The sequence below is a fragment of the Pelobates fuscus genome, chromosome 1 (assembly GCF_036172605.1).
Source record: "Pelobates fuscus isolate aPelFus1 chromosome 1, aPelFus1.pri, whole genome shotgun sequence".
Taxonomy (NCBI): domain Eukaryota; kingdom Metazoa; phylum Chordata; class Amphibia; order Anura; family Pelobatidae; genus Pelobates; species Pelobates fuscus.
Window position 1 is genome coordinate 42,246,022 of NC_086317.1, and position 27,175 is coordinate 42,273,196.

The 27,175-nt window shown below is 41.3% G+C and overlaps 1 protein-coding gene across 1 annotated transcript in view; it reads left to right on the top strand.

Moving 5' to 3' along the window:
• Nucleotides 1-14,095: 14,095 nt before the first annotated feature.
• ADAMTS5 (ADAM metallopeptidase with thrombospondin type 1 motif 5) overlaps nt 14,096-27,175 on the top strand; it is an 83,210-nt gene continuing 70,130 nt past the window's right edge. The window contains exon 1 of the mRNA XM_063448234.1: nt 14,096-15,637. Within this exon, the coding sequence (XP_063304304.1) occupies nt 14,582-15,637 (1,056 nt within the window). The 5' untranslated portion in view covers nt 14,096-14,581. The remainder of the gene's footprint in view (nt 15,638-27,175) is intronic.

Sequence of the window (27,175 nt, forward strand, 5' to 3'; positions counted from 1 at the left end):
TTTAAAAAAAATATACAGGGGGCTTGTTATCACCTTTCGGGGACCCTTGGTGTTGTACGTGGCTGGGTGGAGGAAGAGACCTTTAATGACATCAGTGAGGACAAGGAACGGGACATGGTTAGCTTGGTATCCAACCTTGTGCAAATGGGGAGTTTGCGGTTGTGCAAATGGACTGTTTGCGGTTGTTTGCGGTGCGTTAAACGGGGAGTTTGGTCTGTCACCGTGAAGCGGGCATAACCCTTACACTATCTGATCGATACAACATCATACCTGATGTTTTAAAGCACGTTATTCCAAACAATTTAGCAATGTTAGGTGATTTATGCCCTTTATGGATTAAAACCAGACTCTGCATCAACTATGTAATTTTCCATGGGAGTTTTGCCATGGATCCCCCTTCGGCATGCCACAGTCCAGGTGTTAGTCCACTTGAAACAACTTTTCCATCACTATTGTGGCCAGAAAGAGTCCCTGTGGGTTTTAAAATTCGCCTGCCAATTGAAGTCTATGGCGATTCGCCCGGTTCGCCCATTCGCGAACATTTGCAGAAGTTCGCGTTCGCCGTTCGCGAACGGAAAATTTTATGTTCGCGACATCACTATATTTTGCCCTTGCAGAGAAGGTCATGTAGTAGATGGATGTTCTCCATCTTGAAGATTGAAGATTGAAAATGTTTTTGCTGATGATGCAATCTCGTCTGTTTTTTCACCAAGAAGACATTGCTGATAAGGTACTGAGGATGGAGTTACATCTTATTAGCCATCTGGTCGCGCAGGGAGAGTAGATTCACATGAAGGCTTGTTTGATCAGTCTCTGCCATGTGTGAGTGAATTTGAGGACTGCCTTGGAACAGAGTCAACATGAAGTTGAAGTGGTAGACTAATTCTGTCTGCAGGATCCACAGATTTTGAATGAGGAGAGACCACTGTGGTAAGAATGTGTTAGTCTTCATGCAATAGGAGGTTGAGAAGAGTCTTGGTAGCTTACCTGAAGCAATGTGGCCTTGGAGTGAATCAGAACCATAAAAGTAGATAGTAGAAGCATTGTCCAGGAACTGCTTCTTTTGTTCTAATAAATGTGCCAGAAGCTATTGGAGTGCCTGGACAGTTTTACTACTATCTACATTTCTGGTTGTTGGGATTGTGCTGGCCCATGGTCTGGTTTAGCACCCTTGGCTAAATTATTGTGGTTTGAGTGTGGTTCCTACTTTCTACATTGTGAATCAATACCATGTCTTCTGATGGACCCTCATGGGAATGGTTTGCGTCTGAAGTACCTTGAGTTGGTGGAACCTCAATTGTCAATGAATCGAGGCCTCCCTGTCTAACAGCCCTAGCAGAAAAACATTTTGATCGGAAGATGTAATGGAGGTAGAACTGCCCAGCAAATAGAGAGCCATGTGTGCCCACTCTCAAATTAAACTGGTATCAAAGGGTTGACCAGACAAACCTTTGTATTGAGCAGACTTGGGTAGCAACCTGACTTGCTTAGGAAGGTGATTACTGTAGGATCAAACTCTTGTGTATTAGCCACTTTGTCTGGAAAAGTTGATCTTGGACATATGGTCTTTAAAGGAGTTTGCAACTCTCTGTTGAGTAGTTGTCATAGCCACAGTTTCAGAAATGTATGAGCTTGGGGAGCCCATTCAGCTTAACATGGATGTTGAACTAGTCTGGGGTCATACAGAGGAAAACATTCAGTATCAGCAATCCTTTAAGATGTTTGTCTGTGGACAAAGGAGGAATTGCTGATGTATCAGTAAACTTGTGTGATCTACTAACCACTATATCCCTAATGAAGGGTGTGATGGTGGCATGCAGATTCTGGATAGGTGGGATTATTCGTCATCTAAATAACCATAGCAGTATTTGTCAATATCCGCTAAGTCAGTGTTCTCCAACCCAGTCCTCGTGGACCACCAAGTTTATGTATTTACCTGTTTTATTCCAATGGAGATACTGATAAAACCTGGACTGTTGGAGGTCCATGGGGACTGGGTTGCAGAACACTGCACTAAGTTGTATGAAGTAGACTCTGCTAGGGGATCCAAATCCTCTAAGTGAGTGTGGGTGGTTAACCTAGGTATTTTGGCAGAGTCCTTCCCTTTGCCTGCGGATGTGCTGTGACCTTTACATGGTCATTTTTGGGAGGACATATTCCGTTCTGAGTGGTGGGAGTTTCATTGGACAGTGAATGTTCAGCAAATAAATAAAAATTCACGACCTTTACAGACATCTTTTAACTTTGGCATAAAATGTTTATTACTTTATATGACGTCAATTTATATATTAAACATTGCTAAATTTGAAACTCCAATTAAATGTTTGTTCACTCATCTAAAAATCTGACTTATTAATTGTATACCATAGATAAGAATTTAACTTTCTGAAATTTCCCAAGATCACAAATTGTCTATAAAATGAAACATTAAACATTACTTTGTAATTCCCATGTGAGGGTCATACTGGAAAAAGCTATTATCAGCCTTCTTAGCTTTGACACAGATTGGATGACTGCGATTCACACCAATCTAGAGAGCCTGTGAAATAAATGATTGCTCAACATGCAATGTGTTATACTGTTTATTTTATTATTTAACGTCCATGGTAATCTTATAACTGCAAATTTTCATTTATTTCCTTTCAAAACTGACAATTCTGAAGTCTTTAAGGACAGTAGAATTCTTGAAAAAAAAATTTAACGGAGAAAACATGGACTTAAACAGTTTTCCCCCCATTACTACATAATGATTTGTCCACTGTCTTTGTTTGTTTTAATATAATTGTTTATCTTTCACACTTTTTGCAATTGCTTGGCAGAGTATGAACTAATGCATGGTTTATATTACATGGAGGATTTTTCCAATCTCTGCTCTTTGCAGCTTCTCATTTGATCATGTTTCAGTGAATAAAGATTTTGATAAGGGTCAGCTGTCACTGGAGTTCTCTAGAATACGTGGCTTAATCAAAGTAGATCCAGACAGCTTCCTGTTCGGGATAGAGACAATAAATAATAGGTTTATCTGAAATCAGTGAAGCAAAGACAAGGAAAACATAAAAATTCAGAAAAAGAACAGAATAGCTATAGTAAGCCTTAAAATTATGACAACTAGAACAAGCAATAGTTTATCATTCCATCAACCACAAACTATTCATTATTGATGCTCTGGATGAGACTTGTCAGCAAACAATCAACGACAGTGACTTTTCATTTCCTTTATCATCAGATTCTAAGACAGGGATTCATTTTCTGTAAAAGATAGTATGTTTTCTGAACAAATCTCCTCCCAACATAATAAACATTAGTGGCAAAAATCTTCAGAAGTAGTTGGGGTGTAATAGCATGTGCTGGAATTTTAGGATAACCTTCGAGTAAATGCCAATTGTGCTTTAGTAAAGTGATATCATAGGAAGTGACATCTTGCTGCACGTACACACAAACTAGGAGTCAAAACATCAATAAAACAATGCCAATAGCAGTATAAAGTTAAAAAACAATTAGTAGAGAGCAAGGACCAACGGACACGGGAGCAAAAAGATAATTGAAAGGTCATTTAGTGATCATTGGGATTAGTAAATGTGTGTGAGCATTGTGGAGACTCATTGTGGTCTGCATTTGATTCGATTTAGCAGTAGTCCGAGCACTCAGTCAATGACTCAATGGGTTTTATGTGGCACTCTGAGTCATCAAGAAGCACCAGGAACATGGGGAGCCATTTAAGTTATCTCCATTCAATAGAAGTGCAGACCACAATGCTCTCTCCCTGTCAGATCAGCGGATCCCCCACATAGAGCTCCATGGCTTGATGAAGCTCAACTTTGCTGTTTCATGGGTAATTCAGCTCTGGTTTAAATACATGAAAGAGCACCAGCCAGGCCTCAGCTCTGCCTTCATCATTTCTGGGATTTCATCATCCTTCGGATTCCATTGTGCGTGTGTAAAACACTTGCCAAGTGGGTGAAAATGGGCAACTATGGCAAAATTCTGTGAGTGCTGCTTATACCTGTTGGAGAGCACACAGTGAAGGCACGGAAAATGTCTAATAGCAACTTCAGGTACTATTACTAACCCCCAAACTACTAAAATATGTCACAGTATATCATATGGAATACACTGTATGTGTGCGTGTGGGGAGACTGATGAAGGGGTACAGATTCACATCTATGTTTTTGATCCTCTAGCAGGACAGGGGATACATTAACACCAAAGTTAAGTCACAAAGAAAAACAGAAAAATAGAGATAAATAGAACCTTTGTCCTTATTCTGACAATGACTCTCCTGTCAGCTATGGAGTTGTTACCCATTGTCAATGCTGCCTTGGATAGCCAGGAAATAATGTTCTTAACATAGCACATTTTATGTTTCCAATTGGGTCTGGTAATTCCTGTCTGGCAATGTTTTTTACGTCTACAATAGAGATTAATAGGACACTATTAACTCTTAAAAACAGACTTATTAACTAACAAATATATGAGTATCTCTGAGTATCTAAGTGCATTTCTCCAATTAATATTGTTAGATACATTTTTAAAATTATTTAATATTTTGGATACATGAAAAAAATGTAAATAACAAAAAATATATCATAACAGATAATATATATATATATATATATATATATATATATATATATGTAAAATCTAAATATCACAAAATGTAAATATTTTCATAGTATTAAATAATTTGAACAGATTATCCAAAAAATATTAAATAATTCATATCATGTGATGAATTTATGGTATAACGTAGGGTTACATGGTATCTGAGGGGATATAAACAAGATGGCGGAGAGGCTTAAATGGACAAGAGAGAATGAGCCCAATGCACCCATTGTCATGGGGTGGTATCCCAACTTACACAAATGCAAATCCCACAAAAAGAGGTACTAGTAAGACGTACTAGACCTTAGAGTACTGGACCTTAGAGGATTTAATGTAAGAAAGATAAAGACAAAGTCAGGAAAAAACATAGCCAATAGACATGTGCAATTCGTTTAGTTCCAAATGCAAATTCGGGCGAATTTCGGAAATTCAGACATTCGGATGCTTCCGAATGTCCGAAGTGCCGAATTTCCGAAGTGCCAAATTTCAGAATGCCGAACTGAACTGAATTGCCATAGTGACGAATTTCTGAAGTGCCGCAGTTCCGAATTTTGGAATTCCGAAACGAATTGCTGAATTTCCGAAGTGCCGAATTTCGGAAGTTCCAAAGTGCTTTGGATTTCTGAAAAGTGGCAAAACAGGAGAGGGTTGGTGTTAGGGGTTGGGTTGGGGTAGGGTTAGGATTAGGGGTTGGCTTAGTGGATGGGGTAGAGTTAGGGTTAGTGGTTGGAGCAGGGTTAGGGGTAGGGTTAATGGTTGGGGTAGGGTTAGTGGTTGGGGTAGGGTTAGGGTTAGTGGTGGGAGTAGGGTTAGCCCTAAGCCTACTCCTAACCCTAACCCTGCTCCTAACGCAACCCTACCCCTAACCCTACCACTAGCTCTACCCTAACCCTACCTCTAACCCTACCCCTACCCTTAACCCTACCTTAACTCTACCCTAACCCTAACTTAACCCTACCCCTAACCCGACACTTACCTCAAGTCCTGAAGTTCCTGAAGTTCCTGAAGTTCCGAAGTTTTGAAGTTTGTGTTTAGTGAGAGAGTGAGTGAGTGCCCTAGATCTTGCATATTGTAGCTCTGCCAATTGCTTCCAGTGATCATAATTTTGTAGGCACTCACTAATAGTAATAGGGAGTGGACCTCTGTAATTGCCAGGTGACACAACAACGGCAGCCAAAGAAACTACCAATGGTCCCTGAAAAGCAAATTACTTTTTCAAATGGAGTGCCTGATATATAAATTGCGAGCCTTCTTGTTGTGTTGGTGACAAAAACTATATGTTTCTATGTGTGATCCTGAGGCCTGTGAGTATCCCACTCATCATTCACAGACATTTGCAGGTTATGTGACACACACAGGATGAACCTTTTATATTGTCCTATTGTGGTTGCTATGGTAACAAACTAGAAAGTGCCCCTATTACTGCTCCAAATTAAATAAATTAATTAATTTCTGCTTTAAATTAATTAATAGGTGAATGCTAAGAGGTGGACGATATCTAAAGTGGTGATCATTATTAGTGAAAGCCCACACAACATAGGCCTGTGGCTTCGAAACTAGCCGTGTGTTTTTCAGCCGCAAATATCTATCAACATCTCGTTATAACAAAAGCTCACAGCTGATATTTGACAATGCGAGAAACAAGTCCTACGATGTTAATATTTTATATTTATGGCTATTTCCAAATGCATTTTTTAAGAACAAATAGGCATGTGGGTATTTGATATATAGAGATTGCATTTCTCACTCAGCAAATTCATTTTTCATTGTATGAAAGATGTTTACCACTTATTTGTTCACGAGCAGATGTTTTTTTATAGTTATGCTTACTAAATTAACAGGAATTCTTACAGCTGTACACCATTACTAGTTATGTTTTCAGACACACTAAATGCCATATATGATAATCCAAGTAAGAATCCCAGAGCCAGCATCAATTCATAATGTAAATAAGGGATACTGTTATAGCATTTCATAGTTGCATTAAAATGATCTATCGAACTATCTATCCATTATCTATCTATCTATCTATCTATCTACCTATCTATCTATCTATCTATCTATCTGTCTATCTATCTATATATCTATCCATTATCTATCTGTCTATCTGTCTATCAATCTGTCTATCTGTCTATCTATCTATCTATCTATCTGTCTATCTGTCTGTCTATCCACTATCTATCTATTTATCTATCTGTCTGTCTGTCTATCTGTCTATCTGTCTATGTGTCTATCTATCTATCAGTGAACCATGAAGTGCCATTTGTAGCTAGGCATATTTAGAGCACTCCTGAGTAATTAGCTTTGGTACTTCTCATGCTAAATTTAGCACAGTTTTTTTTAGATAAATATGAAAAGATACAATGTAATATATTATGTTTACTTTTTTACCGATATGTTCCAGACATATATATATCTTCATAAAAATACTTTGGCTCTTTAATTTTTATTTGGCTGTCTCTTCTAAGTCTTCCCAACATCCAGCTGATGTTACGGAAAGCGTAAATCATAGAGTAGATATAGTTTAACATTTAACATATACATTTTGATTAGCTGCTGATTTTGTAACATATTAATAAACTATGATAGACTGCGAAAGACCCAAGTCTATCGAAAGAAGGTTTTCTTGATTATGCTAGATTTACACCATGAAGGTAAGTAGTCCTGATGGGTTTGCTAAATAGTACATTTTTCGAAAGGTTTATTTTTTTGTTGTAACTCTGTGTAAGGGTACCCTGATTGCCTGCAGTGTGTGCTGCCATGGCGGATACTTTGGTGCCTTACTGTTGACAATTACTGGTGACAATTCGGACATGGGATACACAATGCTCTTTTTTTCAAAAGAATATGCACAAATGTGGCAATTTTTCTTTGCATCAATGCACATGTAAATTATGAGCAAGCTGGAATGAAACATTGGTGACTATATAAAACTTCAGTTGCTCAAGTCATTGCCCTGTTGTGGTTTCCTGACATTCATAAAAGTTCTGTATATATTTTTTTGTATTTGACCTGGTTTGCTCTCACTTTTTTTTGTTCTCTGGAACCCTTTACCAAGCTTGGCATCTCGACTCTCTGTATTTTGTACTTCTTTGACCTTGGCTTGATTCCGACGACTCTTTTGCCATTTTGTCTCTCTGTAGTCACTGTGTAAAAGGGATTCTATAGGGCTAGGATAACAAAGCCGTTTTCCTGGCACTGTAGGTTTCTAAGGTGCCTCCCTGCCTCGCGTCCCCTTCCCGTGGCATTAAAGGGGTTAAAACCCCTTCAGTCACTTACCTGAATCGAGCAACAATGTCCCTCTGTGCTGGATCAGGCTCTGCCCACACTCCTCCCCCATCAACAGGGGAGACCTAATGCGCATGCATCGTAATGGCCGCGCTCGCATTATAATTTCCCCATAGGAAAGCATTATTCAATGATTTCCTATGGGGAAAAATCTGACGCTGGAGGTCCTCATGCAGAGCATGAGGATGTCCAGCGTCTGATACCGGACCAAAGGTCCATTTCGATTCAGGAAGCCCTCTAGTGGCTGTTGGTAGACAGCCACTGTGGGCAAACTTAGAGCTGCAATGTAAACACTAAGTGCAAATGGGACCCTGCAGTGTCCCTTTAATGCATTTATCTCCCCAAATAGGGGTATTTGCATATTTCACTAGTGAAAGCTGGGGGAAATTACAAAACTCGATGGCGATTTTTGTTTTCAATTTTTGTCAAACTTTATGGTGCTTTTTGTTTTTAGCCATCTCGTGATATGCACGCTTCTAAAATGTCTGTCGCCTAGAACTCAACAAAACTTTATTTAATAAACAGTATATTTAGATAGGAATAGTAATACCACGTTCGTATTTAATAGGTCACTTTAACCCCTTAAGGACACATGACATGTCTGACACGTCATGATTCCCTTTTATTCCAGAAGTTTGGTCCTTAAGGGGTTAAGCACCATATCAGCTTGGCAATATTGAAATGGTTATGTTACAGTTACTACCCAGCATGCACTCTTATGCTTATAACTGCAGTGATTTTTAAATCCAGGTGTTTTCAATCCTCCTTTGCTGTGTCAATATTGTCCATCTGAATACCACGCACTTGTCTACAAGGATCTCTCCTCCACAATGAGAGCTGACCCATGGCTAACTTGGAAGATCTATGTAAAGGGTTGGAAGATTTCATACAACCACATTCAGAAAACCATCAACCAGGCTTCACTAATAGCAGCCAAGATGGGTCTATAAAAGACTTTACTGAGCAGTTCCACTACTCTTATGAGTTAGGAACTGCAGCTGAGGGAAATAATAAGTATCCAGGGGCGGACTGACCGGTCGGGCACTTCGGACATGGTCCGAGGGCCCGGCCGGGAGGGGGGCCCGCCATCAGGGGGCCCGGCTGCCCCTTTAAATGCTGCAGCCGCCTGAGCGCTCTCTTAAGAGCCTCAGGCGGCTGCAGCTTCTCACCTCCCCTCCCCTGTAGCTGTGCGGTCCGCGGTGTCCGGCCGGAGTGATAGGAAGGTGCTTAGTGTGCACCTTCCTGTCAGTCCGGCCGGGTACAGGAAACAGAAACTTCTGTTCCGCGCGGAACAGGAGTTTCTGTTTCCTGTACCCGGCCGGACTGACAGGAAGGTGCACACTCAGTGTGCACCTTCCTATCACTCCGGCCAGGCACCGCGGACCGCACAGCAGCAAGGCCACGCTACAGGGGAGGGGGTAAAAAGAGAGTGGGAGGGGGGTGTTAAAAAGAGAGTGGGGGGGGTTAAAAAGAGAGTGGGGGGGTTAAAAAGAGAGTGGGGGGGTTAAAAAGAGAGTGGGGGGGGTTAAAAAGAGAGGGGGGGGTTAAAAAGAGAGTGGGGGGGGGGTTAAAAAGAGAGTGGGGGGGTTAAAAAGAGAGTGGGGGGGTTTAAAAAGAGAGTGGGGGGGTAAAAAGAGTGGGAGGGGGGGTTAAAAAGAGAGTGGGGGGGTTAAAAAGAGAGTGGGGTGGGGGGGTTAAAAAGGGAGGGGGGGTAAAAAGAGAGAGGGGGTAAAAAGAGAGTGGGAGGGGGGTAAAAAGAGAGGGGGGTGTAAAAAGAGAGAGGGAAGGGGGTAAAAAGAGAGGGAGGGGGGTAAGAAGAGAGAGGGAGGGGTAAGAAGAGAGAGGGAGGGGTAAGAAGAGAGGGAGGGTGGGTAAGAAGAGAGAGGGGGGTAAAAAGAGAGGGAGGGTGGGTAAGAAGAGAGGGAGGGGGTAAGAAGAGAGAGAGAGGGAGGGGGGTAAGAAGAGAGAGGGAGGGGGGTAAAAAGAGAGGGAGGGGGAGTAAGAAGAGAGGGAGGGGGAGTAAGAAGAGTGGGGAGGGGGTAAGAAGAGAGGGGGGAGTAAGAAGGGGGTAAGAAGAGGGGGAGAGAAGAGTAAGAAGAGAGGGAGGGGGGAGTAAGAAGAGAGAGAGGGGGGAGGGGGTAAGAAGAGAGGGGGGAGTAAGAAGGGGGTAAGAAGAGGGGGAGAGAAGAGTAAGAAGAGGGGGAGTAAGAAGAGAGGGAGGGGGGAGTAATAAGAGAGGGAGGGGGGAGTAAGAAGAGAGGGAGGGGGAGAAAGAAGATGGGGGAGGGGAGTAAGAAGAGAGGGAGGGGGGAGTAAGAAGAGAGGGAGGGGGGAGAAAGAAGAGGGGGGTAAGAAGAGGGGGGAGTAAGAAGGGGTAAGAAGAGGGGGAGGGGGGAGTAAGAAGAGGGGGAGGGGGGAGTAAAAAGAGGAAGGGGGGAGTAAAAAGAGTGGGGAGCGGGGTAAGAAGAGGGGGAGGGGGGTAAGAAGAGGGGGGTAAGAAGAGGGGGAGGGGGAGTAAGAAGAGGGAGGAGTTAGAAGAGGTGGGAGTAAGAAGAGGGGGAGGGGGAGTAAGAAGAGGGAGGAGTTAGAAGAGGTGGGAGTAAGAAGAGGGGGAGGGGGGAGTAAGAAGAGAGTGAGTAAGAAGAGGGTGGGAGTAAGAAGGGGGGTAAGAAGAGGGGGAGGGGGGAGTAAGAGGAAGGCAATTGTCCCCTCCCCTGTCCGCAGGCACCGTGCGGGCAGCCGGCAGGGGAGGGAGGAAGAGAGGACCCGGGAGCTCAGCCTGCAGCTCCTCTGGGTCCTTCTTGCGCGAGCACAGATCGTTGCCGCAGTTACCACGGCAACGTTAAGGCTCTTGCGAGAGTAAACTCTAGCCCTGGAGCTACGGGCTAGAGTTCACTCTCAACACTGTGACCACCAGGGATTCCTGGTGGTCGCAGTGGTGAGAGTGAACTCTAGCCCCATAAACACACTGCCCCCACACACCATACACATTTACACACATTGCCTCAGACACACACACATACACTGCCCACCCATACACACACAGCCCCCCATACTAACATTGCCACACACATACACAGCCCCCTCATACACACATTGCCCCACACACCCTACACATTCACACACTACACCCACTCACACACACTGAACCTTTCACACACACTGCACCCCTTACACATTGCACCACTGCTCCTATACCCTACTACAGCCTCATATCCCAGCAGACCCCAGGTAAGTTGTCAAACTGTTCTTAAACGGTTTGACTACTTAATCTGGGAGGGGGGCCGGCCCTCCTGGCACCATAACGACTACACAGAGCAGTAGTGGTTATTGTGCATGGATTATTTCTTTAAATAATCTACAAGTGCCCCAGTAGCCAGCAAGCCAGCCAGCCCACAGGCTGGCCAGCCAGCCAGCCAGCCCACAGGCTGGCCAGTAGCCAGCCAGCCAGCCCACAGGCCACCAGTTAGGCTTACAGCCAGCAAGCCCACAGCCTGCCAACCGCAGCCAACAAGCCACAGCCTGCCAGCCAGCAAGCCACAGCCTCTGTTAGAAAGACCCCCTTCCAAGCCTATTAGACTCCATTGTAGTCTCTAATAGGGCCTAGAGGGGATTCTTTCTAACACACTCTCTAAAGGACACTGAGATAGCCTCTGCTAGAAAGACCCCCCTCCATGGCCCATTAGCCCTCAATTGTAGTCTCTACTGGGGCCTTGAAGGGATTATTGCACTTTTGTTCCTTGTGTCTAAAGATTGTGTAGGGTGTGGCTGGAGGCGGTGCATGGAGGCGGGACATGGGTGGCGCTTTCTGCGGAGTATAGGTGGGGCCTGTAAGGGGGCCCTTGATTTATTTTGCCCGGGGGCCCTGAGGGTTCTCAGTCCGCCCCTGTAAGTATCCCATACACCTGAAAAATTATGAGGTTTCTGATTGGTCGAGCCTCTTCCAGGCCTAGGAAGGGCCAGACTGTCATTCAGCAAACATCCTGTGTTACCTGTGCAGCTAAAGGAACTTTGATGCTGTGTATATTTTTATATTTTATTTTTAAACTTGTTTTGGTAATGCATTGTTTATGTAATTGCTTGGCTCCTGTGTGACTTTAAATACTTGAATCGGGTGCCCATGCTATGCCATTACTTTATCTGCCCAAAGAACTGCTGCAATAGTTGTCATCACTCAAATCGAGATATTTTGCTTGTCTGCTCTGTCTGTTAACGTGCCCATGACCTACGTTAAGGTTATATAATCTCAGCTTTTGCAGATGAAATACAGATGAAGATTCTACCCAACAAATGGTTAGCAAGTGTTTGTTCAGCTGCATCAAAAGTCATTCAAGGTGCCAATGAATAAACACTGCCAAGTAATTGAGACCTTCTAAGTAAACATTTCTCATCAATAATAACAATTAACTGACACACTATCTATCACCAGACAGCCTGCGTGGCAATATTATTAATGTCAGAGAAAATGCATGATGTGGAAGGTGCATGCACACAACATACTACAGAGCAAAACAGGTGCAATTTTGGGAGACATTCTACTGGTTTCCATGGTGATTGCCCCATATTTAGCACATTGCCCCAGTAAGGTGCTGTGTGTGCATGCACATTAATATACTGCAAAGCCAAGCAGGTTCTATTTTGGTGCAAAGCCTAAATGTTGGTAGACATTCTATCGGTTTCTATAGATACTGCCCCTTATTTAGCATGTCACCATCATGCTCAGGTAGTAAGAGCCAGTCTGGCTGAGTGTGATGGGACTGGTAGTCCCGCAGTGCAATGTATCTGGAATGCTGTGTATCCAGAAGCTGTGCTATTTTACATACATGTAAAGGGATACAGGGTTAGATGATTTGCATGTCCCCATGATCCCCATCACTCTCAAGCAGTAAGCGACGGTCTGGATGAGTGTGGTGGATATGGTAGTCCAGCAGTGCAATGTATCTGGAATGCTGTGTATCTAGAAGTTGTGCTATTTTACATACATGTAAAGGGATACAGGGTTAGATGATTTGCATGCCCTTATCACTCTCAGGCAGTAAGAGCCAGTCTGGCTGAGTGTGATGGGAATGGTAGTCCAGCAGTGCAATGTATCTTGAATGATGTGTATCCAGAAGCTGTGCTATTTTACATACATGTAAAAGGATACAGGGTTAGATGATTTGCATGCCCCCATGATCCCCATCACTTTCAGGCAGTAAGCGCCAGTCTGGCTGAGTGTAGTGGGAATGGTAGTCCATCAGTGCAATGTATCTGGAATGCTGTGTATCCAGAAGCTGTGCTATTTTACAGACATGTAAATGGATACAGGGTTAGATGATTTGCATGTCCTTATCACTCTCAGGCAGTAAGAGACAGTCTGGCTGAGTGTGGTGGGAATGGTAGTCCAGCAGTGCAATGTATCTGGAATGTTGTGTATCTAGGAGCTGTACTTATCACTCTCAGGCAGTAAGAGACAGTCTGGCTGAGTGTGGTGGGAATGGTAGTCCAGCAGTGCAATGTATCTGGAATGTTGTGTATCTAGGAGCTGTACTTATCACTCTCAGGCGGTAAGAGCCAGTCTGGTTGAGTGTGATGGGAATGGTAGTCCAGCAGTGCAATGTATCTGGAATGCTGTGTATCTAGAAGCTGTCCTTATCACTCTCAGGCGGTAAGAGCCAGTCTGGCTGAGTGTGATGGGAATGGTAGTCCAGCAGTGCAATGTATCTGGAATGCTGTGTATCTAGAAGCTGTCCTTATCACTCTCAGGCGGTAAGAGCCAGTCTGGCTGAGTGTGATGGGAATGGTAGTCCAGCAGTGCAATGTTTCTGGAATGCTGTGTATCCAGAAGCCGTGCATCATTCCAGGAGTGACACAATGTAACCAGCCCAGCGAGTGCCCTGTAAACATCACCCAGATCTGTCCTCATTTCCAGGACAAGACATTAAAAGCCAATAAAGATATTGCAAGCGGGGGTGAAGTCAGCTGTTAGTCAGGACAGTTGTGAAATAGCAGGATGCTAGTTGCGACTAGAAAAGAATGAAAGGGAAAAAAAGTCAGATTTCTTCTCCCCCCACCAAACACATAGTAACACTTTCCTGACGTGTGGGAGTGGTAGGACAGCAGCTCTCCCTTTAAGAGGCAGTATACAGTGACGACTGGTAGAAAATGGCATTCCAGTATAAATGCATTGTTCCACCTCCTCATCTTCACATCACTCTCTCTCCTCTTCTTGTTCACATCCACCGGCTGGAGATAAACTACAAACAGTCTATGGTTCGACTCCAGGCAGGCAGCTACTGCTACCAGACCCAGCCTGGATCGTGTGCCCTGCCAAGGGCAACTCCAAAGCAGAAAGGACACCAGGAGGAACCCTGGCACTTACATTGCAGGAGAGACCCTGAGAACAAGGAGTTCACTCACCTTACAGATCATCACAGGAGCTGCTTCATCGACAAACTTGGGCTTTTATCATTTCTCTCCTTTTCTTTGTTTTTTTCCCTTTCCCAGTGCCTAATGCCTAATGCTTGCTGAAGATCAGGTTCTCTTATGCTACAGTGGAAATAAGTCCACAAAGCTGCTGTATGTTAAAAAATAGAATACAAATAAAAACAGGGGGAAAAAAAAAACTTTGAACAGGTCGCTGGTTTTGTTGACATTCCATCCAGTGGAATTTGCAGTTTTTTCTCCTGCTGTCCACATTTGCAGGCAGACAATGGTGCTCATCCTGCTGGTTCTCCTGGCTGCTGAGTTACACTTTACAGCTGCTGCTCTGTCTAATAGGACTGCAGACTCCAGCCTGGGAGATCCACCTGCCCATTATAATCATCACATGGGGGCTGCCGCTGCTGAGCACCAGAGGAGAAGTGGCATCGTGCAGAACATTGACCAGATCTATGCTGGAGGAGGGAAGGTGGGATACATTCTCTATGCAGATGGCAAGAAGTTTATACTGGACTTGGAAAGGGATGACATGCTGCTCTCCCCCCACATCAGCACCAAGTACCTGGGACGTCTCCATCCTCAGCATAGGCTGCACAGGCATTGCTTCTACAGGGGGACCGTGGACTCCAGCCCTCAGTCCCTGGCAGTGTTTAACCTTTGTGGTGGGCTTGATGGATATTTTGCAGTGAAACATGCCCATTACACCATCAAACCCCTAATCAAAGGGAAGGCGGGGATAGGGCAGGTGTACAATGATGGCTCTGAGAGGGTACTTCATGTATTTATTAAGGATCGCTTCAGTTTTGAGACTGTGCCTTCCAGAGCCAGCTGTGAGACCCATGGCAGGAAGCACCACAAACATGGGAAAGGCTCCGCCAGGCATCCAAAGAACCAGCAGAGGACCCGAGCTAGCCTCCAGAAAGCCAACCAGACATCCTCAGCCACAGACCAGAACTTCAAAGATACATTGTTGCAAAGAGGCAGCCTGAAGAGACGCCAGAGGAGATCGGTTTCCAAGTCCAGGCATGTGGAACTTCTCCTGGTAGCGGATGAGTCTATGGAGAAGAAGTACGGGAAGGACCTCCACCATTATCTGTTGACTTTGGCATCCATAGCTTCGCGGCTTTACAGTCATCCAAGCATTGAAAACCACATCCGCTTGGCAGTGGTCAAAGTGGTGATGGTGACTGACAAAGAGAAGGGACCGGAGGTGAGCAAAAATGCAGCCACAACACTAAAGAACTTCTGCAAGTGGCAGCACCAACACAACCAGCTGGACGATGAGAATGACCAACACTATGATGCAGCCATCCTCTTCACCAGAGAGGTAAGTCTGTGTGCTTCTAGTGTTTGCTAAGCAGAGTCCAAAGTCATTAGTATACTGTGCAATGACGTATATAACTCTCTATGGCATCCAAGGGGTTAACTGGCAGAGATGATAAACCACAATGTTGCTAATATTCTTATTCAATAAATAAATTAAAATACATTGTTCATAAAAAAACAAACATCTATACAAAGTGCACTTACCTCTCTCTATACAAGCATAGATCATGCTTTTAGTTAATTGGTTAATTTAATTGTATTAAGCACATGTTTGGAGTATGTGTAAGAGATGACTTTAAAGTGGTGCAAAATTCTAAACGTGAGGCAGTAACCATGGAAACTTGGAATAAGCAAGAACGTTCCATTGGTGTCCATGGCAATTGCTTCACTTTTAGAACTTTGCGTCATTGCTGTATTATAAAGGTGCCATGTTGCTCTTAACAGGTTAATAAGCCTCGATTCCTTCCCTCCCACTAAAGTGCTTCTTAAAATATTTCTACTATTGGCTGACAGTAACTTTGAGTTTGTTACACTGCACCAATCTTTGGAATAGGCTGTTAGGACTCAGGAGACCTTTGTTGCAGCATCTGACAGGTGCCCCATTTACCTCTGGATTACACACACAGCACTTTTAAATGACATTTAATCACTCTTCCCAGTACTTCTACTAGTCATCATATTGCAGTAGCTTAACATTAGAGATGTATCATGATTTATTTATATATTAACTGTATGTGATGTGTGGTTAAGAATAAAGAGCCTGAGGGTACTGGATACTAGGTACTTTGTGAGTATCTAAGGATTCCTCAAAGAAATGTGTGTCAGTTCTGGGGAATTATATATATTTTGAGTTTTACAATTTAAAGCATTTTTATGTAAAATCCAACCCCTCCTAGAGTTGCCACATTCATCATATGTTCCCTAACATAATTATTTTTCTAAATGATCTTGGACAGTGCATGAAAAGTGCTGCCCTGCAGAATGAGGCACTCATATGCTACAGAGAGATGATCAATGATTTGCTTTTGCAGCTCCTGAATGCTACATACTGCAGGAGAGCACTTCCAGTCCCTGTTTATTATGAAAATATGAACCCAGGAACACACTGTGGCACAACATGTCGGAATGCCATCATATTTATAGATAGCAAGTACCGCATGTAGTCATTATAAAAAACAATAATTGTAATTACAGGATTTGACATGAGTCAGGGATACATTGACCCAGACTCTGTGGAATGATGCAAGCTTCACTGGTGGCTTTATCCTGTTAAACATGATGATATATCAAACCAATTCATCTTACAAAATAGTGCTCATGTCTAACTCTCTTCCGTTGAAAAACACAGCACACTCATTATGAAGTATTGTCCAAAATATTCCAGTTTTCTACTTATTTTTGGCAACTTAGATTCGCCTGGGGTCACATTGAGTATTTTATAACCAAGTTACACAGGTTGGGTGGAGGGGGGAGTCACAAATGTCAGAACTGCAGCTGAAAGTTTAAACAAGGCCCAAGAGAATTCCTTCAGCTGACTTTTTTTTTTTTTTTGGATGACTGATTTATATTTAAGAGGGCGTCCCAAGCCTTGAGGAAAGGCGTGGGTCTCCACATTGCTTCTGTGGTTCATGGGTAGCAAAGTTTTAGCAGAGAGGTGTCCAAGTTAACCCTATAAATGCGCTACATGGTTAAAAAAAACCAAAACAACTTATCCTTACATGACAAATGTGTAGAGAAAAAATAACTGTTTCAGTTATCATTATTTTTTTAGATTCTGCATGAGGGTTAGGTACCGTGCAGCTAGGCTTGACAGATTCACCATGGTTACCTAAATGTATTTCACATCTTTATCCTGATGAGCAGAACACCAAAAGTGTTCCTGAAGCACATGCGTGCCACATACAGCAGGGCAGCATATTTCAAGTGGTGCCCATCAACATGATGACACCATATCTGGCCACGAAAACTTGCTGAATCCAATGACTACCAGCAACCCTTTACTTGATTAATGAATTGCAAACACCATCACTCTCAGCCAACTGGAAACTATCTGTTGGTAACAGGTGGTATAGCGCAGCACCATCTTGAAATGTTAGCCTTACGCAGGGTCATTTAATGATATTTCTGCTTTGGTTGAGGTGTGTATTTTCTGGCTCAAAACAATTTGACTGTGTTTTTTGGCAATGCACTGCTGATTCCTAAGGCACTCAGAGAATGAAATGCTCTTTGACAAGGTTCACAACATAATCCATGTGCTTATGTATGGACAGGTTAAGAGTTGCTGGCTGGTAGATTTCCTGGCTGAAGGGAAAATCTTATTTTCTCAGGTATAATTGTGTTAGAGAAACCTATTAGTGCACTCAACCACAACATCTTTTAGAACTCCACAATGTCAGCGTCTGCACCAAGATGTCCTGCAGTAGCTTTAGTCCTATGAGATTGACAAGTGATATTCCGATGAGGCTCAAGGGGGTTAAATCAGTGCCAGCCTACGCAAAATGTCACAGTTACCCTCCAGACCGTGACACTGAATCTTTACCTATACCATCTGTATCATTTTTCAAATGGATAGAATTTCTTATTTGCATTTTATTCATTTCATGTTGCGGCCCAAATCCTTAGTTTATAAATGCATTTCCACATCAGAGGTCTGGAAAAATGTCTCTGGAATGCTCAGTGGAAACCACTCTTCCAGATGGCACGACTTTTATAACTAGAAATACATCTCTTGGTGGGTACTATTTTGTTTTTCTGCACATGTGAAAATTTCCTTCTGTCTGTAGACACTACCACCCTCCCTGCAGTTTGCTATTAATAGTGCATTGTGGGATGTTGGATGTCTTGTCTAATTAAGACCCCGCTTCTGCCAAGACCATATTTTATAGCTATTGTTAAGGCCCATCCTTTTACAAGGTGTTTGTCTAGTCCCTCGGTCAGATTTGTTTTATTGACGTAAACAATCAGTTTATCAAACTAATTATTTAGCTTTTCATTCCAAATGTTACCCACAATATCTGTTTCCATGATCAATTTTTGGACAGGCAGCTGTTACCTACAATAACCTAAGTAGAAGCACATGTAACAAAGATTGACTTCAACAGTAACTATGCCCCTCGAGATGTCAGTTTCCTTAAAAAAAAAGAAAGAAAGTAAAAAGTTAAGGGTTGAAACAATGAGGCAACGTGTTTGGAATCTGAAATAATGATGTATGTTGCTGGTGCATTGTAATATCGTACGACTTTTTGTAAAGTGATATTTACACTCTAAACCAGTGGCCTGAATTAACCTTTTTATTCAAAGTGAACAAAGAGTAAGAAAAAAAATAAAAGAAAGTGAAGCTTTTATAGCAAAGTAAAATCAGACCCTCGTGGAACTAAAGATTACACAAGACCCAACGTAAATAAAGATTACACATTCTTACAAAATTGATCTCAGCGGATTTTTGTTTTCAATAACCGTGCTAATAAAAAAAAAAAATAACAGTAATTTAGCACAGTCGTCTGACTTTTTTCAAATGTGTTTGGAATGTATAAAGTTGGTTACTGAGCAACTAGACGCCAAACCACCATCTTTCTGTTTTGATGGGCTGTGATTGCTCGAACTCAAAGTTTTGAACACCCAGATGTCCTCTCCTAATGGCCTGTTTATCCCGTATGAGGCAAACGTGTGATGTACTTTTTCCATTTCTGTTTACTAGCTAAGGCTACTTTGAACTTCATGTCTATGTGTTAACGGAATAATATTTGCATTTCAGCTGTCAAACCAGCACATCTAGCAAGCGGTTGGTAATTCTGAAACTCAGTGAAGGTATGCATTAGGCAATAACGTGCCAATGCAGATAGGGTCCTGTTGGCTTAAACATATTTCATTTTGTCAGAAACGCTACCCAGAATGACTTGTACGTTCTGTTCTCTGCTTGCCAAGAACTTCAGTCTTATATATTACACTGATGGTAATGATGTCAGGGAAATAAAAAAAAAAACACACAATTCCTAGAGAGTAGCGCATTCAAAGGCAAGACTAATGTGCTTCCAGCTGTTATATTAGTACAATGCATATCGTCCACAGACAGACACAACTTAACATAGTTAAACAGTAGTTTTGGATAATCTAGTGATTACTTGGGGTTTTTAATTAAAAAGGAGTTAGCTGTCAACTGGAGAGCTAACAGGAAAATTTAAAGGCATACTCCAGACCCCCGAATGCACTTCAGCTTACTGACGTACTTTATGTGCAAAGAGTACGTCTTCTTTTTTCATGTTACAAAAAGTGACGATTTTAATAGAAAAAGGAGCTAAACTCAAGAGGCAAAAAATTGCCCAGAACACCTGTCTTGCAAAGACTTCTCATTGAGCTGAATTGGGTAGTCTCTGATTGGACAGCACAGAAAGTCTGGGCAGGGTTAGAAGGGGAGGGCTTGTAAGGGCAGCAGACGAGAGATCTGCAGCTTTTTCAAGCTGTTTTAGATATAATCTCAGTGAAACAATGTATAATAAAATACATGAATGTTTTTCATTATAGGCATATATACTAAATAGTCAGCACAAATAGTGGAGTTGGAGTTTTTCTGAATTTTGCAACCTAGATTGGCTTAAATCATGGATTGTCAGGAAATCACCCAATGTTGGTCCAAAATGGAAAACAACTCTCTGACGCTGCAATGTAGCATTTCCTGTTAGGTGATTTTAACAAAACAAAATGTGATTCCCTGGTCAGGTCCATATAATTCACTGTTTCACACAAATTTCATCTTTTTTTATGTAAATATTATATAATAATATAAAAAGGAGAACAAAATTTAAATAAAATAAATAAAATTCAATAAACGAATAATGTGTTAGAAAAGGCTAAACGTGTACTCCTAACTCTATAGCGTTGCCCTAAGTGTTTAAGTGTTCCACCCTCCCTCCCCCCCCCCCCCACCCCCACACCCGCCGGTCTTTAGGAACAGCATTTGTTAAATAAGCGACTCGGTTCTCCCAGGGCAAGCACCACTAGTGGCTGTTGGGACATACTAGAGGTTTGTTATCCTGCATTAAAAACATTGACTTATCCTCTAAATGGCAATGTTTCAGATTGCAGGCTTAAAACTAAAGGGGCACTACACCAAGACCACTTTAATGAGATGAAATGGTCGGAATGCCTTTGGTGGTCCTTTAAAGTGGAGGCCTCCCATTAAGGATTTGGAGAGAATACCATTTAGTGATCCAAAAAGGATTTGCAATTATCAGCCTTATGCTGCGAATCCAGAGAGTGGATATAGAACTCCCAATAAATAAACAACTGGGAAACTGTGTGTTCCTTACAACCAGTTTAAGAGCTCAGTTTAAAATTCTGGTTCTTGCTTTCGAATCGCTACATAATGCTGCTCCCACCTATCTATCCTCCCTAATACACAAGTATGTCCTGTCTAGGCCCTTGCGATCTGCTGAAGACTTACGTCTATCTTCTGTCCGTACTCCCACCGCTGATGCTCGCCTTCAAGATTTCTCGAGGGCTGCACCGTTCCTGTGGAACTCGCTTCCCTCCTTCGTTAGATGCTCACCCAGTCTCCACTCCTTCAAAAAAATTGTTAAAAACCCACTTCTTCATAAAAGTGTATCAATTAAACTGTTACTAGCTCCTGACTGATTCCTCTTCTGCAACTGTCATTAGTCTAATACTATCCTTACCTCTTTGTGTCATTTTACCCCACTCCCTCTAGCATGTAAGCTAATTGAGATGGGCCCTCAACCCCTCTGTTCCTGTGTGTCTAACTTGTCTGGTACCAACTACATGTCTGTATATCCACCCATTGTAAAGCGCTGCGGAATTTGATCGCGCTATATAAATAACATAATAATAATAATAACCACACTGGCTTATTTGGAGAGGCATAGCACCAATGTGGGTTTATCTGATGAAATCCAAGTTGGAGAATGGTCTTTCTGTCAAGCGCCAGAACCATTTGAGTAAATCTAGAATGTTTTGTGGTAGTGCCAGGGAAAATACAAAAAATGGGCATCTCTGGGGACAGCGACATTGGGAGGTGTAAGAGAGACTTAAAATGAATTTAAATTTCTGTCTACAATTCATTTATCTAGAACTAGCCACAAAACACACTACTCTGTTTAGTATAGAACCTTACAAATATGGTTATCTCACCACAACTCACTATTTAGTGAATATGATACATTTTTATAAGGTCAGTACAGTCACACATGTGTTTTAGCTCTCTAAGTAGTGCAGTTTGAGATTCATGTTTTATTGGATGTAAGTCAATGAAAATGAGCAGTTCATATATAACAGCGCTGTATATTTACTTTACCAATCAATACAAGCCATTCCAAGCCCTTATTCCAGTATACACATCATTGAAGGCTATATTTAGTAAGTCCAGGAAAGTAATAAAAAAACAATCTCAATAGACTACCTGGTTAAATGACTTTTAAATTGCATTACTAAGCTATTTGTTTTTTCTTCTTAAGTACTTTGAAGTTGGTTGGTTCATAATGGTATATTGTAACCTGTTCCAGGAGTGCAAGAAGCCTTTGCTAGATTTGCTGAAAGAGATAGCTGTGAATCTGTGTTACTAAATCTTGTTAGCCACAACACGTTTTGGTTAAATATTTAGGAAGTGAGACTTCCTTATTGAAATGTTGGTGTCTGATGGGTTAGGATCTGAGTTCCGGGGAGACCATCCTTGAAAAGGATTTTACAAAAAGCAGATCGACTTGCATCATAGCCACTACAATAAACTGCAGTGCATCCCTTTAAGATCATAGTGCACAGATTATAAAATACTGAGCATGATTTAAAAAGAGGTATCAGACAAAAGTTCCTACACACATAGCAAAACACAACAACCTGGAACTGCTTTTAGATTCAAAGACATTCATAAGACAGTTTGTCTGGTGTAGGTGTTTGTTAGCATCTCTCTTTTCAAGTCAGAAAATATATGGAGAATCCTAGATTTGTACTGTTACATAGACAAATGATCAGCCGTACCTGACCCCTATCTCCCCTATATCTCCTCTCACCCATCCTCCCTCTACACCCCTCACTCAGCACCTAGGGGGAGTGTCATCAGTGGATCAAGAGCTTGCTGAAGAGAGAACTTGGTCTTGGCAATTTAACAGAGGTCAGTTTATGTTTTTTTAAGATTTGGGATGGGTAGAAGGATAGGATTACTAACTAAAAACAGTTTCTGAAAACACCGGAACACTGATTTTTAGTTGGAACAAACCTTTAATGCTACATCATCTGTACTTCTATATTTTATCTGTCTGTCTATCTATTATATATTTATTTCCAATAAACGTATCAGCAGTGAATATAATTACAAAGTGATAATTCTAGACATAATAAAAGCAAAGTAAAGAAGATACTATTAGTTATAGTGCTGATGAATATTATTATTATTATGTATATAGTGCCTACTGATTTAGCAGCACTATATAAGAATATAAAAAAACTTGAAAAGAATGATTGAAAAGAACAAATGCATTCAAGCTTAACTTTTTCTATTTGACAAGTGAGATACAATATGAAAATAAGGATGTGTAGGGGGCTAGTTCAAGAGGGGTAACGATAGAACTGTCTTTGATGCAGATATTTTGTACGATGAATGGTTTTAATGCCGTGAGATTTAGGGTAGTTCTTGAAGTTGATGAGGAATGGTGGGAGAGAGTTGAATTTCATATGTCAACACATTCCATTTATATTTGAAACATGACCTCAAGAATAACTTAATTCAAAGCAAGTTGCTCTTAGACCATCTGATTGTTGCAGTACATCACTCCAATGGATACACAGACTTCTATTGGCCAAAGTGGGTAGTAACAATTCATTGGGTGAGCTGAGTACAGTTGAAATACACATTTGGGAAAAGTCAAGGTGCTAACACTTATGCCTCTTGGATTTGCATAAACAAAATTATAACTTGTAACAGAATCAGAGTCACTCAACTTATCGTCATGTATCTTCCCTATCGTTCTCTTTTACGGACTGACTATGCAGCCTAGATACAATTTAGATATGTTTCTGTTAGGATATTCATTAAAGTGAGAATTGTTTGGCATTCAAAGTTAATTTCAAAGATAAAGGACCACTTTAGTGTTAGGACTACAAATGTGTATTACTAACCCTGTAGTTTGCTAGTCAGCGTCTAACTGACTGCTCCCGTCAAGGTTGGTGATCTCAGCAATACAATGTTTTCCCATAGGAAAGCTTTGGGAGGCTAGTGGGCATAAATGGCAAAATGCCGCGCTGCACCAATCAGTTGGTCTCTGTGAGACAAGCCCATTGAAAAAGATAATAAAAAGTTATAGTCGGCTATTTTTGTGGAAGAATCTCTAGTGGTTGTCAGAGTCATTGACACCCTGCAATGTAAACATTGGTGTTTCTTCAGAATAGCATTGTTTTTACGTTGCAGAGTTTAAACGACAGGGACATGGCACCCAGACCACCTCATTGAGATGAAGTGGTCTCAGTGCCTGTAATGTCTTTTTTAGGCCAAAAAAGACAAAATGGAAAAAATGCTTGACATCAGCTATGCTTCCAGTTCCGCTTTCTTGGCCATAAATTTGAAATTCGTTTTGAATTCCTGGCAATTCTCATTTGAGTGTGTGTTCTTCATGATTTTACTGTGTGACAGTAGCACTTGTTACCTGGTTTGTTACCTAGTTTTTCTATCGGGCAAATTACACTAAAGCAATAAATACATTTATACAATTTATCTGTACATGCATTAATATGTGCTTGGGGTAGCAATTGCCAAATATAATACGGAAAGCAGATTTGTAGGATTTCCTTTGAAGCAAATAAGCTCCTATAAATGCAAATAGAATTATTCATATCTCGAGAAAGCTAGCATGATGAGGGTCAACTTTTTCTTTCAAGGTTTTGACCTCATCTGTGTGCTTAGATCATTGATAATCAAATACCTTTCCTCTGGCTGTCATTCAGATTCTTCCGACGAATTTCGGTCAATTTCCGATGAGTCCCTGTCATCTATTTCTGGCTGTGGACCCTGTAGTCCAACTAAAAACTGAAAGCTTACTATTTGGGGTTGGTGACTTTAGAGTAGAGATCTGTAGAGATCAGACTGCGCATTCATATTCTTCCAACGAATTTCGGTCAATTTCCGATTTGCATATCTCCGAAGAGTCATACGGACAAAGAGCCAACCAGATGTCTAGCTCAATGGTCGAACATGTTCATTTGATTAATTGTTTGGAGTTCTGCCCATTGCACCAAAAAGTCACAATTTAGATTTTTTTTTAACTGCTCCTCCTCGTTTGCCTCTGTAGGGCATGTGATGATGTGTGCACCAAATGGCTGGACAATTTTCCTCTCAGTTTACGGCATAACATATATGTAATATTCACCATGAATATAGTTTATCAGTATGCTAATTAGTTCATTTTGGTGCCCTTTTGGTTTGTCTGATTGTTAAACCAAATATTTTTCAATAGACCACATTCGGTCAAACCGAAACATAACACGAACAAGCATCGGACATCCAGAACCAAATTTAAGTTTTGGGAAAAGTCTAGGGATTCATTTTTTTTTCAATTATCTGCACAGTTTAATGTGCCCCTTATTATAGTAGGAAAATCAAAGTGTCTGATTTGCAAGTCTTTCTCACAGGAAACTATTGATTTGAAATATAAAGTAATTGAGAAAGCCTAAAGTAAAAGGTTCTAAAGTTGCCCTGTTGGAAGAAAAGGAATTTATAATTAACTGCCATATGTTGTTGGCAGGGTCTGTTGAACTAAAGTTATCCAACTAAGACCCCACATCTACCATAGGACAGAAAAACATGAATCGGTTGCAGTAGATAAATACTGTAGCCTTAGGGCTGCTCATTGGACAAACCTGCACTACACATTTTCTGGAAGAAAAGTGGTAGGTAGCTCTGCATGATATGTAATGAATAATGTCCAGTAACGGTGAATGCATTATGGGGTTATTTGGGCAGATTTTTGGTAGATGTGTAAGAGTTGCAAAAGTAAGTTTGTTGTATGTTTTGCTATAACAAAAGAACAGTTGTGTTTTTGGGGTGATTCTATGAACTATCATTAATGAAATGTTTCTGAATATATTTTTCCTGCAACACTTACAACAGGCATTACATTATGCAAGTGTCTGACATTTGTACGTTTTGAATAATAACATTTTGTTCTCTCATAAAACCTGCCTTTAAAATAGACTTAGGCAGGACACTTAGTGCAAATCATCTTCCTTTATCATTTTTGAATGATACTGTGAGATTGTGCCTCAAAGCATGATATGTTATTTTAATGGTGCCAAGTGAGTCCTTTCTCCAATTGCTTATAAATTGGGCCGAAGATCCAAGCTGCCATTGCAGTCAGAGCTGGATCAATGCTGACAAGCTCACAAAAACAAGGGGAACATCATGTACACAATTCTGCTGTACCCTAACCAAGCTATAACAGAGGAACACAAGGCTCGTTATATTTGTGTGGATACCTCTAAATACGGAATGTATAAAATTAAGATCTATGAGAAAAATTAGAACTCAATAGCATTGGGATGCTCTGGATTGTGAAATACTCTTGTCTCGAGTGTGGTAGTGCAATGCAAGAAAAATGGAGTAAGTAGCAGCCAATAAGATATTATTCTGGATTCCATACAAATGATTCCTGCAGCAAGTAATACATTGATTGAACTGGATGGCAGCACATCGAAAGCCGTTCTTTGGCTTCAGAGCAGAAGCAACTCTTATTAATGTACATCTGACACATCTTAGGGTAGTGATGTCATTTTACACCATACCCATATTCTTGAAAGAAGGTTAATACCTGAGATTATGTGACATTTGAGCTCATGGTGACCGGATTTGATCTTTCTTTCAAATTCCTGTCCTTTGATGAAATAATTAAGATTGTTTTTACATTATACTAGAACATAGATGACATTTAAAGCTGATATATCTGATCTATAGTTATTCATGTGATATATTATCAAAATAGAGTTAATGTGTCCCAAAGGCACATTTTCATTTTATTACATTGGTTAAATTGCACTCACTATATCATTCTGTAAAAAGATAATTTATTTAAACTATATTAAATGTCATCTTTTAGACAGTAACATTGTAGATAGGTTTCAAGAAGTGCAGGAAATGCAACATTAAAGGGATACTCCAAGCACTATAGCCACTATACCAGTGTAAGTTGTAGAACTAATTTAGAATGTTTTGACTTCTTACCTGGGTTCCAACGGGTCCTGCTTCCTGTCTCTCTGCAGCCTTCAGTACAGTTAGAAGCTCTTAGTGTTAGCTACACTGGTTGTGACGGGCTCAGCTCATTGGCTAAGAGAGAGCAGCTAACACTCTTAGCCAACGAACAAACCCTGCAGGTTTGCTAAACACTGCAGGTTTAGCTCAGTAGATCTCACTGAAGCTCTGAGCAGGAGTTCCTGGATGGAGGATGAAGAGAGGCAGGGTGCAGAACCAAGCATAACCCAGGTAAGAATTCAAAGCATTCTAAAATTATATGACTACATACATTGGAGGGGGAAGGGCACTACAGTG